General features: G+C 37.4%; 1 protein-coding gene across 1 annotated transcript in view; it reads left to right on the top strand.

The window, feature by feature from the left end:
• Dcc (DCC netrin 1 receptor) overlaps window positions 1-12,930 on the top strand; it is a 1,076,497-nt gene that overhangs the window by 1,002,817 nt on the left and 60,750 nt on the right. The window contains 2 exon segments of the mRNA XM_085676444.2: window positions 1,910-1,975; window positions 8,414-8,576. Coding sequence (XP_085532570.2) covers window positions 1,910-1,975; window positions 8,414-8,576 — 229 coding nt within the window.

The raw sequence follows: 12,930 nt of genomic DNA on the forward strand, positions 1-12,930 counted from the left end.
ATAAAATGTCCAAGTTTTAAGTACCATGCCATTTAGAAGTACTTCCACATTGCCTACATCTTGTTCAACATCCAGCCCATGTGATATCAGAGACGCTTTCTACTTACTGTATTCTCAATGGAATTGACAGCCTGGTAAATCCAAGGGGTTCCAGACCCATATGGCTTCCTGTCTAAGTTATACACGATGTGCTTGTGCACTTCTGTTTACGTCCTCCCACAAACTAGCGAAGAGAGTTAGAAACTTCATTAAAAAGACATTTGTCAGAAGGCTGGAAAGAAAGAAAATCTTCCCCAGGCTATCTACCTCATTTCCAGCCAATATAGGATTACTCCCTACAGAAGTCATTTATTGCTTTCACTGGCCTAAGTGATTAGGTTGTTAGCATGTCTTTTGGCCGAATGCTTTGCAATCTAGCCGCTTTCAGTTGCTGCAAAAATATTCTTAATATTCATGTAAAGCTTCTGTTTCACTTCATTTCTTCCAACACGGATCCCACAGTGTGCTATGGGCAAAGCTTCTCCCATGTTCTTTGAAACTTCAGATGTATCTGTTACATAAGTCAGGTGTCTGGAGAAGGTTAGGACTGTCCACTGATGTAGTTAGCCCACCAAAATGCCCACAGCATCCTTTTGTTTATTTATCCCCAGCTCCCTACTACATACGAATAGAAGCCTCATCCTTACTTCTATTTCCTTTCATACTCACAGTCCAAGCCCAGCAGAGTTTAAATATGACATTTTAAGTGAAAAACATGATTCATTGTGATTGAATTAATTTCTTTTATTGCTTATTGAAAGTCTGGTGTCCATGCGAACTTCAGCTGAGAACTGATACCCAACGAATTTTTAAAAATGTGCTCAGAGAGTCAGGGAACAGAATACTAAGTTTCCTCTCCATTACTCTTTGGCAAATAAAACACTAAAATGCTTGAAAAACATCAGTGAGAAGAACATTGGGTATGCAAAAGAATGTCACAAGGCTGACTTGTAAAGTTGAATATGTAATCTATCAATAGAAGCTAAGAAGACCACAGTTATCGTGACCAACACTTTCGCCACTGTCTTAACTATAATTACTTCAGAAAAAAATGCTGAATGCTGGAACATGTCTGTAAACAGAGTCAAGTCTCTAACTCTTTTCTATGAGAGGTCTACCTAGATAGTCTAAAGATCAAAGCTAATCAGATGATTGCAGTTCTCTATGTTTATGAATAAAGGGTCATCTGTAACACAGTACCATTAATTAATTTTTTTATAAGTATTTTTGATTAATTTGTGACTCCATTCTTTTAGAAAGTATGTTCACATCTGTTTTACACCTAAGAGAGACAGTGAACACTACCACAGCGAAGGAACCAACAGATAGGAAGACTGTGTAGGTGGGGCTCCTGGCCACATTCTTTGTTCTCTAAGTATTTATCAAGTACTTTATTTTACTCCTAATAATACTAGCAGGTACTCAAAGCCAAATTTAAAATGAAACAGATATTGGCCTGGCAAGATAGCAGCGAGAATATGTTAAAAACTCTCAACAGTTAGGAAACAATAGAAGTCGGTTAGACCTAGGAGCCGTGATCCTGTTCATCTTTGTTCTGAAGTCTTCAGGAGAAAACCATTTAGTATGACAATGTTGGGCCTTTTGTGTTTGTTTCTTGGTAATATATTTTAAATATTGAGATAAAAGAAAGGAAGAAAACAAGGACATTGCATCCTAGAGAATTGAATTTCACTAGTTTAAGTATGACAGATTTTTCTTGCTCACTGGAAAAGTAAAATGTATAGAATTGGCACAAATAATTCTGCTCATTCATTGCATATTTAGAATTTTTTCCTTGCCATATTATTATGCTTTGTCTGTAGTTCCCGGAGATATATCCACTAACATTCTAATGTGCTGATATACACAGGTCGTCATGGAGATGGAGGTTATTGGCCAATTGATACTAACTTGATTGATAGAAGCACTCTCAATGGTAAGTATATAAATTGAGTTCTATTGGATTAGATACAGTAATTACACAGTTAATTCTACAGTGTCCAAAATAAATTTTCTATTGACAAGGGCAAGGACTGTGGACTTACAGTTTTACTACGGTGATAGAAAAATGATGTCATTGACAAACTTCACACATTCTACCACGAAATGATGACAATTAGAGGTGGCAGGTGCATGAAAAATAATTAGACAAGTTCCAGTCCTGGGGCAGTCCATAAATGATACAGGTCTTCCCTAGTCTGCTTTCTAATATGATGAGAAAACGCTGATCCAAACAATGAAGGTAGGAAATGGTTTATTTCAGTTTACAGTTTATAGCCTATCACCAAAGGAAATCAGGATAGGAGCTTGAGGTAGGAACCTAGAGATAGGAACCAAAACAGGAGCCATGGAAGAATGGTGCTTACTGATTTACTCTTTGTGGATTGTTTTGATTGCTTTCTTATACAGCCCAGAATGGGGCCCAGGAGTGGCTTTGTGCATAGTGGGCTGCACCCTACCACATTAATCAAAACAATGACCTGCAGACTTGCCTATAGACCAGTGTAATGGAGCAATTTTTTTAACTGCAGTTCCCTCTTCCCAGATCACCCTCTTCTGTGTCGATGTGATAAAATCTAACTAGCACAAGAACTTAAATACTTATGGTTTGAGATGTGTAGTGTATTTTCCATGTTCACAACAGCCTTTTCTATTGGAGAGAGATGATAAGTAGCAATTGACTTATCAGTTGGCTAATCACCAACTGTGCTTGATAAAGATACTGGGACTTTTCACTGTTTAAATTCTGTATTTTATTATTACTGATCCTTTGTACTCTCAAGTTTCGGCAGTTTTCTTTTCTTGCTTCCTCCAGTGAAATTTTTCTTACAACTGTGGGCTTGTAGGGGGCCACATGGAAGAAATACCAGGTAATGAACATGGGGCAGGCTGAAAGTCACACTCCAGAAGCGGGTCTCAGTCTTGCTGAAACAGAATCTTTGAAAGGATAAATTAACTCGATCCAAAGGATAAATTAACTCGATCCAAAGGACTAATGTGTCATGCTCATCACTGGAAAACATGCTGTTCATGCTTGGTTTGACTCACTAAAAACCATTCATATGCAAAATGCAATAATATCTGCGATCCTATATATCACAACATAATAACCTCTGAGATGCTTCAGTTGACCATGCAGTTGAAATCCCCGGGATGTGTCTGAATCAGCGTGTGCTCTCTGTTCATCTTCTCTTCTCTGATGTACTCTGCAGCTTGATTTTTTTTTATATACGACTATGTAAACAATTTATTTCACATGTCTATAATTTTATGAAAATACCAATTAAATCCTCTTTGTCTTTAAATTGGTTTAAATTTATCCATGTCCTTAAAATAGTTCTCACTCATTTTTCTCCAATGCTGCACAGTATTTCATTTTATAACTAACAAAATTATTTACCCACTTTAGTAGGATTGCATGAGAGATTTGATTAATTAACAGATACAATTCCATTTGGGCAGTTTCCTAACAAAAGATCCAGATGGGAAGAGAAAAAATATTATTTAATTTGTTTTTTGGTTGTGAAACTATAATAAATAGGCAAATTAAATGATTAGTTCCTATTGTATGCTAGTATAATCAAGTGTATAAGATTTCCAAGAGGTATCAGTATATCTGTATGCACACAGTGAATGTGTGTGTATATGGGGGTATGTGTGTGTGTGTGTTTATACAACCAGATGCTTGGGTCACTGTCCCACAACAAATGAGAGTGTCCTTTAATAACTCTTTAATCTCCCCCTATAACTTTCTCTCCTATTAATAGCCTTAACTTAATAGACAAATACATTTACTTTCCTTTATTTTTTTATCCATTCCTGTTATTGTCACAAGCTACATAACATTGAGTAACTGGTAGACAACATGAATTTGTTGTTCATATTTCTTCCAAAGGCTGGAAAGACAGTTCCAGGTCAAGGTCATAGAACACAGTGCACACAGGAAGACTTCTTTACTTCACAGATGGTATATTTTGTGTCCTCCCTTGGTGGAAATAACAGGAATCTCTCGGCTTCTCTAATGAGGACACAGATCCAGTTCATGAAAGTTCTGCCTGCGTCACATAACCATACCCAGAAACCTCACCATGAAATCTCAGAAAAACAGAAATTAGATTTAAACATATGCATTAGCTTGGTGGGTCAAGATATTCAGACCTTAGAGAACATCCTGAAACCTATTCCAGCCAAGTTGAAGTAAGATTAGATCCTGGAGGCTTCCTCCCAAAGATCTACATCTTCCTCTTCTTTTTCATTTGTCCTTCGCCTCGTTCCTGTAATACTTGATAAGCAAATGCCTAGTTCAATCAGTCTCTGGTCAACACAGACTGGAGTGCACAACATTAATGTGGAAGTCATGTGTGGGAACTGAAAAGAGACCAATGGCTTCTGCTGTGCAGAGTACTTGGGTATTGATAATTCTGGCCACCAAATGTTGCCAGCTTCATTACTTTACTCCCATTCACAGTTTGCCTTAAGACTTAACAGTCTGCTAGGCACACTTCATACTTTCAAAAGGTCAGTCCAGAAATATTACTAGTGGGATAGAGAAATGGTCCAGTGCATAAGAACACTTGCTGCTCTTGCAGAGATCAGAGTTTAGTTCCCAGCACCAATGTGACAACTAACAATTGTTTGTAGCTCCCATTCCAGGGGATCCTACATCATCTCCTGGCCTCCCTGCACACTACATGGAAGTGGTGCACAGACATTCATGTATACACCAACCACATACATAAAATATAAGTGATTTTTTTCTGTAACATAAAAATGCTACCAAGACTAAACAGAGTGTAGAGTTCGAATAATAAACTGTGGATATAGGTTTATAAATGCATTATTTCAGAAAGAAAAACCCCAAATGAAAGATTTTCCAGGTAGAAAAGACAGAGAATTAAACTACCGAAGTGAGATAGTGAGAAAAATTTATGAGTAGGCAGAAGTTGTGCATTTTTTAAAGGTTGCTTCAACTGTGTGGGGATATATCTATATCTATTCCTAAGAATATAATATATATTATATTCCTAAGAATGAGAATATAATGTAACATACATAATACATGTCACTAAAAAAGAAAGGTTCTAGTTCTAGCGTTCTCTTAAGGAATCAACATCCCCCTTAGAATCATTCTACAGACTCAGCAAGATGCCTGTGTATATAAAGGTGCTTGTTCTCAATCCTGATGGCCTCAGTTAGATTCCTGTACCCCATAGTGAATAGGTAGAAATATGATCATTGTTGGTCTTCTGATCTACACATGCATATACCCCTACATATACACATATGCATACATGCATTCATACATAGTAGTAAATAATACACTTTTGAATCATCCTTATTTTCAAACATCAATTTTATGAAGTCATTTGAATAAGAGTTCATTCTGCTATGAGTATGACCACAGGATAGTACTTTTTGAAAGATAAAATTGCAGAAAATTAAAGAAGGAAACCATATGGATAATAAGGAAAGTGTAATTGTCCCCTCATGGCTTTCAGTATTGCCAAGCAGTGGATGCAAATGCTAATGGTGGAGAAAGTGTAAGCCACAGGCAAAGTTGTCTCCTCTCAGAAACTATAAATCCTAATGGATGCAGTGTTGGATTGTTGGATAGAGTTAGGTTTAGCAAGCAAAGTTGTAATTTGTTTACAATTGTTTAAGTATCAAATATAAGTAAATTCTTTATATGAGATTTCAATTTCAGTGTACATATGCTTCTTAACGTTATGTATAAGCAATAAGAAATTATTCAAAATTACTTCTAAATGCTTGTATTTTCACTTCTTAAATGTTGCAGCTTTCCAGTGTGGATCAAACTTAAAAGTTGTTTAAGTGCTTGAAGTTGTCTTTCAAAATAAAATGAAACCGGCGTTTAAAAACAGGCTCCAAACTAAATCTGACATGAATGTGTCAATCAACAGAATTTTCCTGTTTAACATAGTCCTCAGATGAAGAAAAGGACAGTGATTTGGAGAAATGTGTGTCACTACTTGCACTTTTTTATCTTTTACTAAATAAAATTCTTAGTGAGAATAAAATTATAATTAAATTGGACATAACGAACATTACCTCACAAGGCAAGTTCGTGGAGGGAAAACAAATAATGACATTCAGTGCTTCTAGCCAGTTCACATAATCTGTTGGCATTATTCCTGCTCAGCTTTCTCCATCACTTCATGATGTTTTAAAAATATTTTGTCAAGTGAATGAGGCTAATGATGTACCTGCAAGGCATCTAGATCACTACTAGAGAGACGGACTATTACACTAACTGATTACAGTGAACTGGAAACCCATAGACACACAGAGGATGACAAAGAAATTTCATTTCTTTCCTCTACTATATTGCTAGCAGAAGAATTATGCTGAATATGCAATCTGACTCAAGCCCTGGCTCTAACAAATGATTCCACAATGTCCTGTGAAAAGTAAGATTCCCAGTTAAAGGCCTAGAGTTAAGGTTTGGCAAGGGGGCAGTTTTTCCCAATTAACTATGTAAAAAAGGTCTCATAGAACAAAGTCTGTGCCTGCATCTCACCCTTAAAAGAAATCTGCATTGACAAAAATTTGTTCAAGTTTTTGTTCTTGAACCTCTCACATAATGAAATTGCATACATCTCTCTTATACTGACAGAATTATGGGGGTTTTCTGACTCTCTCTACATTTGGTGGGTTCATCCTTCAAACATAGTAATAGAATAATAGTTTACTGTCAGATACTCAAGGCAGTTGCAAATAAATTTAGACCCTGCTAATATTTATGTTCTTTTCTTTTCATGCCACCCTTTCAAAAATTCACTTTTGAATTTCAACTAAAAAAATCCCAAGCAAACAAACAGAAAACAGTGCTGTAGTTCATGAATTCTCAGGGTTAAAAGCCCTTAATTAAATTGCAGAAGCTGAAGAAGCTTCTTAAATATTATCTTATGTCAGGTAGAATCAAAGGTAAATATTTGCTAACATGATACTATTTCAATTTTATTATGTATTTAATTTTTAGAATATACTCCACATCCTTTCTTAATGCTGAACATGCTTCAGCTTCTACAAACATAATGTGTGCTTTACATTTGTTTGAAAGACAACCACCATGAAAATTCCTTCAACTCAACCTGCTATGCTCACCAAGAAGTTCCAACTCCCTTTGCTAGTTGGAATTTGAAAAATCAGTTTAGTGAATTTGATCAAATGATCCACAGAGTCTATAAAACATTATTTTGTTAACCTCCATTTGGAAACAATGTTAAACTTGAAATGTTTTAGTACTTTATTTCCCTTTATTAGTAAAAAGATGAAATTATTAGTTGATTTACAAATACTCAGAACTGCTGGGTATCTTTTAAATTAACACATATAGGCTACCAGGTTAAAAACATGCTTTTTCTCCCCCAAAATGCTATCATATTTCAACTATTCAAGTTAATGTGATATAAAGTCATATGTGTATCTGTTAAAGGATTGTTCTGAAACTAGTAAATTATTAGTAGGAACTCAAAATATTCCCTGCAAATATTTTAATGCCAATGGGAAGATACAACTATACCTTCAGACACAACCGATGTAATACACATATGAACTCACAGAGACTCTAGCAGTATGCACACAACCTAAATCCAGGAGAAAAAAAAAACAGAACTAAGAAGGGGAAGTGAACACAGAGTCCCACCTTTAACCAAGAAATTATTTTCGGATCATATATGACGGCAGAGAGAAAACCATTTTTCTGCAATTGAGTGTGGCTAGGTATAGCAACCATACTCCAGGGAATACTCCATACCATGAGTAGCTTACCAACACAAAGCAGACTCCACGGATTTTTTTTTCTCTCAATATTATACATCTTAGCTTGTGGATCAAAATATACAAATCACCTTTGGAACTGATTCAAGTTTTATGTTTTTAGTATAAGTAGGTTAGGCTAGCACTACATTATCTAATTGAGAATGGTTCTGGGAGTTAAAAAGGCGGCTCAGTCCCATTATCTATTCTCACTGGCCACTCTTTCCATGCACTGACCAACACTAAAATGCATTCCGTTTTCATTGATTTGCCTACTCTAGGTATTTCATGAGTGGAATGAAGCACTACCCAGCCTTTAATTGATTTCGCTTAGCTTCTACATTGTAGCTTGAATCAGAACTTCTATATCTTATGGTTGGACAGTATTCTATTAAATGGATATATCACCATTGTTTAGTTAATCAACACTTACATTTGTTTTTTCTGTTTCGGACTATCTTGAATAGCTGTCCACATTTTCCTGTCCACATTTGTCAGGCTTCAACAGTAAGAACTCTTCATCTTTCTTACGGCCTGATGAGCAGTGGTGAGGACCTCTACCTAAACCTGAACTCTATGCTTGTTTTTCCCCCAGAACCGCCCATCGGACAGATGCATCCCCCACATGGCAGTGTCACTCCCCAGAAGAACAGCAGCCTGCTTGTGATAACTGTGGTCACCGTCGGCATCCTCACCGTGTTGGTCATGGTGATCGTAGCTGTGATTTGTACCCGGCGCTCTTCAGCCCAGCAGAGGAAGTGAGTAGCAACAGACTCCATGAGGAAAAGAATTTCCTTCTCCGGCTCTATTCCTGATGGCTCTCTCTGTGTTTTTCCATAATTCACCATGCGTTTCTATTGCTTGACCCTGACTAAACCCACTTCTGTCCAGTGTAATTCTATAATTAAGTTACAGTTAGACTTGCAAATTTTACACAACCCCCAGAGACAATTGTGCGTTTCTGTTTCCTTTTACTTCTCTGTAGATTCTTCTGTAAATAGCCCTCAGAAATGGACTCCGCCATGCCTCTATTCTACCCATCTCTGTAATTGCTTCTAGACAGTTGGAGATATTGTTCCTCCACAGTACATATTTATCACATTTGGCAGGGAGTCCTGCAGGCAGGTAATCAATGCGTGCTGAATGGATGACTAAATATAGCATATCAAACTCAATGTCATTACAAACTTACAGAATGCTTAGCTCTTAGGCATTAAGGAAGAAAGAGGAGTCCAGCAATTTGAAAAGGTTTCTACTCCTTTTCTATGTTTAAATGTCAGAAAATAACGTCTTTAATGACTTCAAAACATTTTCATATTTTACAGTTCTTGATTTTACTGTCTATAGAGGGTTGCATCATGTACAACATTTAGAATGAAAATATGATTTAAATACAACCCATCACTTCCAGCAGAACCTTGGAACCAGCACATCTGCTCATGTTTGCAGATTCTGGAAGTTGTCAGTCTCCTGGCCATTGGCTTCTAAGTTTTTATTAAATCCAGTCTGACGTGTATTTTCTGCTACATCCACTCTCTCACTGGCTTCAACGCCTTTTGTCCCCTTTCCTTTTGTTTTGTTATTGGCTTCTCATTTGCCCCAACTTAAACACCGAGGCTTGGTTGGCAGTGGCTGACTGAATGTCTATTCTCTACATTCATTGTAAGAAAGATTCTCCAGCAACCTATTTTCCTCCTTCTGTCACACCTGGACTTCCTCTCTCTCATACACCCTATAGCTCTACTGATGGTCTCTATTGTGTCCCTAAGCTCTCTGTGTAGAAATAGAACCAGTGAAGAGTGCACCCTTAGAAAAGCTCCAGAGAGGTCCAGAGACAGTCTGTATATTTAATTTCTGTCCAGCTACAGTCATGGGTCATACTGTTTGGAACTGGTGGTTACTGGTTAGCCAGTTCACTGCCTAAAAGGAGAAAGTTGATGGAAGGAGTTTAACAAAGTCAGTCTCAGGTGTGAACACTGAGATCCGGCACGGTCTCCCAGAGTTCATAACACTTAACAAAAGTCAGGAACAAGAGCTAATTAATTTAGTGAGTGATTGACTGTCAATTATAACAAAATACGTGAAACTGGCTCATTTGTCAAGAATATAGGTTTATTTTGGATTCAATATTCTTGCAGTCCGAGAGCATAACGCTGCATGTTTTACCTGATGGTGAGGGTCTTCTGTCGTGGCTATAGGCAAGGTGACAAAACAGAACAAGTAAACAGGTGTGCAAGAGAGGAGACACGGCAAGACAGGCAGCAGGAGAGTAAAACATTGAATAACATCTTGATCTGATGTTCCTGAGAAGGGTTGTTCAGACATGACATGGTGTCAAGGTTTCAGGTGTCTGAGCTAGAGTTGAGAATTCATGTGAAGGGGCAGGAAGCAGATGCTAAAATTCAGTAGTGGTTAAAGCCTTGGCATATTCAGGAAGAACCCTGAATTTAATGATACTCTTTGTACTGGGTTTGGAGTCCCAGTTTTGCTTGGTTCCCTCATTATTTTGTGGACATCCTGACTAATGGCCTACGTTCCAGGGTATGTATTGTCCCTACACAGGGAAAATGTCTGCTCTCTAAGGTGTGGAACTAAACTTGTCAGTCTTTGGAGAACACCTTAAAGCACCTTGAAACCCACAGGAAGGCCTTTGGAATAATAAGAGTTTGAAATTTTCAACAGGAAAAGGCAGAGTGTGCCCTAAACATAACCAGCTAATAAAGTTGAGAACAAGGAGACAAAGACACGATCCTGTGAATGACCCAAAGAAATCAAACTTTGGTTTTTCATTGTCCGACTCACAAAGTGTGATTTAATTCCACACTTCCTCTCCTGTTAGCAGTGACATATTCACCAACCTTCATCTTATTCTCTGACGAAATATCTTGTAAAGTCTTGGCAAGATGGCCAAGGGCATAAAGGTACCTACTTCCAGTACTGAGAGCCTGAATACAATCCCTGGAGTCCATGTGACTGAAGGAGGGAGCTCACTCCCAAAAGTCCTCTGACCTCCACATGTACTCTACAGCACACAAGCATGTGCAGACACATACCAAATCAATACAGTTTAAAAATAACATGTGGATTGAGCAGGTTGTACTTCCATATATATACATATGCACACACATACATACATACTTATACATACATATAACAACAATGTAAAAGAAGCTAAAATTTTAGAGAGAGCAAGGGAAGAATATTAAGGAAATAAATCATAAATCATATAATTATATTTTAATTTCACACATGTATAATTAGGGTTTTTATGAATTTTTAAAAATTTTTATGAATTTTTATTTTAAATAAAAAATATTTATTTAAAATAAATAAAATTTATTTCCCATCCCAACTGTTGTTTCCCTTCTCTTCCCACATCTCCTTTCTCCATTCCCCTCTACCCCCTCCCATCAATCCACTCCTCCTCTATTTCTGTTCAGAAAGGAGCAGGCCAACCATGGGTATCAACATAGCATGGCATATCAAGTTGCAGTAAGACTAAGCATCTCCCCTTTTATTTAGACTGGGCAAGGCAATCTAGTATGAGGAATTGGTTCCCAAGAGCCAGCCAAAGTATTAGGAACAGGTCCTGTTCCCATTGTTAGTAGTCTTGTCCCACAACTAGACCAAGCTACACAACTGTCACATATATGTAGAAGGCCACTCCCATGCAGGATCCCTGGTTGTTGGTTCAGACTCTGTGAGTTCCGATAAACCAGGTAATCTGTTTCTGTGGGTTTTCTTGTGGTTTCCTTGATCCCTCTGGTTCCTAAAATCCTTCTTTCCTCTCTTCAGCAGGATTCCCTCATCTCTGCCTAATATTTGGCTGAGGGTCTCTGCATCTGTTCTAAGCAGTTACTGGACGAAGGCTCTCTGATGACAATTGGTGTAGTCACCAATGTGTCACAGGAGAAGGCCAGCCAGTTCAGGTTACATATCCATTATTGCTAGGAGTCTCAACTGGGGTCAATCTTGTAGATTTGTAGGAGTTTCTTTGCATCTGATTTCTACCTGACCCTGAAATGACACCCCTTTCCAATCAGTCTTTTCAGTACTCTACCCCTTCATTCACGACCTAACACAATCCTTCAAGCTCCCATCCCCAACTGCATTAAGTCATCCATGAGATCTCTTCTTCTTTCCCAGAGATCCATGTGTCCCCACTTGGGCCCCCTTTTTATCTAGACTCTTTGAGTCTGTGGATTGTAGCATGGTTATCTGTTATTTTAAAGCTAATATGTATTTATGAGTGAATATATATCATGCTTGTCGTTCTGGGTTTTAGTTACTTCACATAGGATGATTTTTACTGGTTCAATCCATTTGTCTTCAACTTTCCTAATGTCATTTTTTTGACAGCAGACTAATATTATGTAATAATACTACATTACATAAATGTACCCTCATTTTCTTTATACATTCTTTGGTTTGGTGGCATGTAGGTTTTTTTCAGGTTCTGATTATTACAAATAAAACTGCTATGAACATAGTTGAGCAAGTGTGTCCTTATAGTATGATTGAGCATCCTTTGAGTATAGGCCCAAGAGTGGTATAGCTGAATCTTGAGGTAGATTGATTCCTACTTTTCTGAAAAAAACACCATATTGATTTCCAAAGATGTTTTACAAGTTTGTGTAACCACCAGAAATGGAGGAGTTTTCCCCTTGCTCCAGATTCTCTCTAGAATAAGTTGGCATAGAATCTCAGACATTTTGATTTGCATTTTCATGATGATTAAGAAAGTTGAACATCTCTTTAAGTGTTTCTTGGCCATTTGAGATTCTTCTGTTGAGAATTCTGTTTAGGTTTGTACCCCATTTTTTAAATTGGATTATTTGTTCTGTTGTTGTTGTTTTGATGTCTAGGTTCTTGAGTTCACCATATATTTTGGAGATAAGCCCTCTGTCAAATGTATAGTTGGTTAATAAGCTTTTCCATCCTGTAGACTGTCATCTCATCCTTTTGACACTATCCTTTGTCTTACAAAAACTTTTCAGTTTCATGAGGTCCCATTTATTAATTGTCAATCTCAGTGTGTGTGTGTTGCTGGTGTTCTATTCAGAAAGTTGTCTCATGTACTAGTGTGTTCAATGTGATTTCCCACTCCCTTTT

The sequence above is a fragment of the Myodes glareolus genome, chromosome 13 (assembly GCF_982192425.1).
Source record: "Myodes glareolus chromosome 13, mMyoGla1.1, whole genome shotgun sequence".
In the NCBI taxonomy this organism is placed as follows: Eukaryota; Metazoa; Chordata; class Mammalia; order Rodentia; family Cricetidae; genus Myodes; species Myodes glareolus.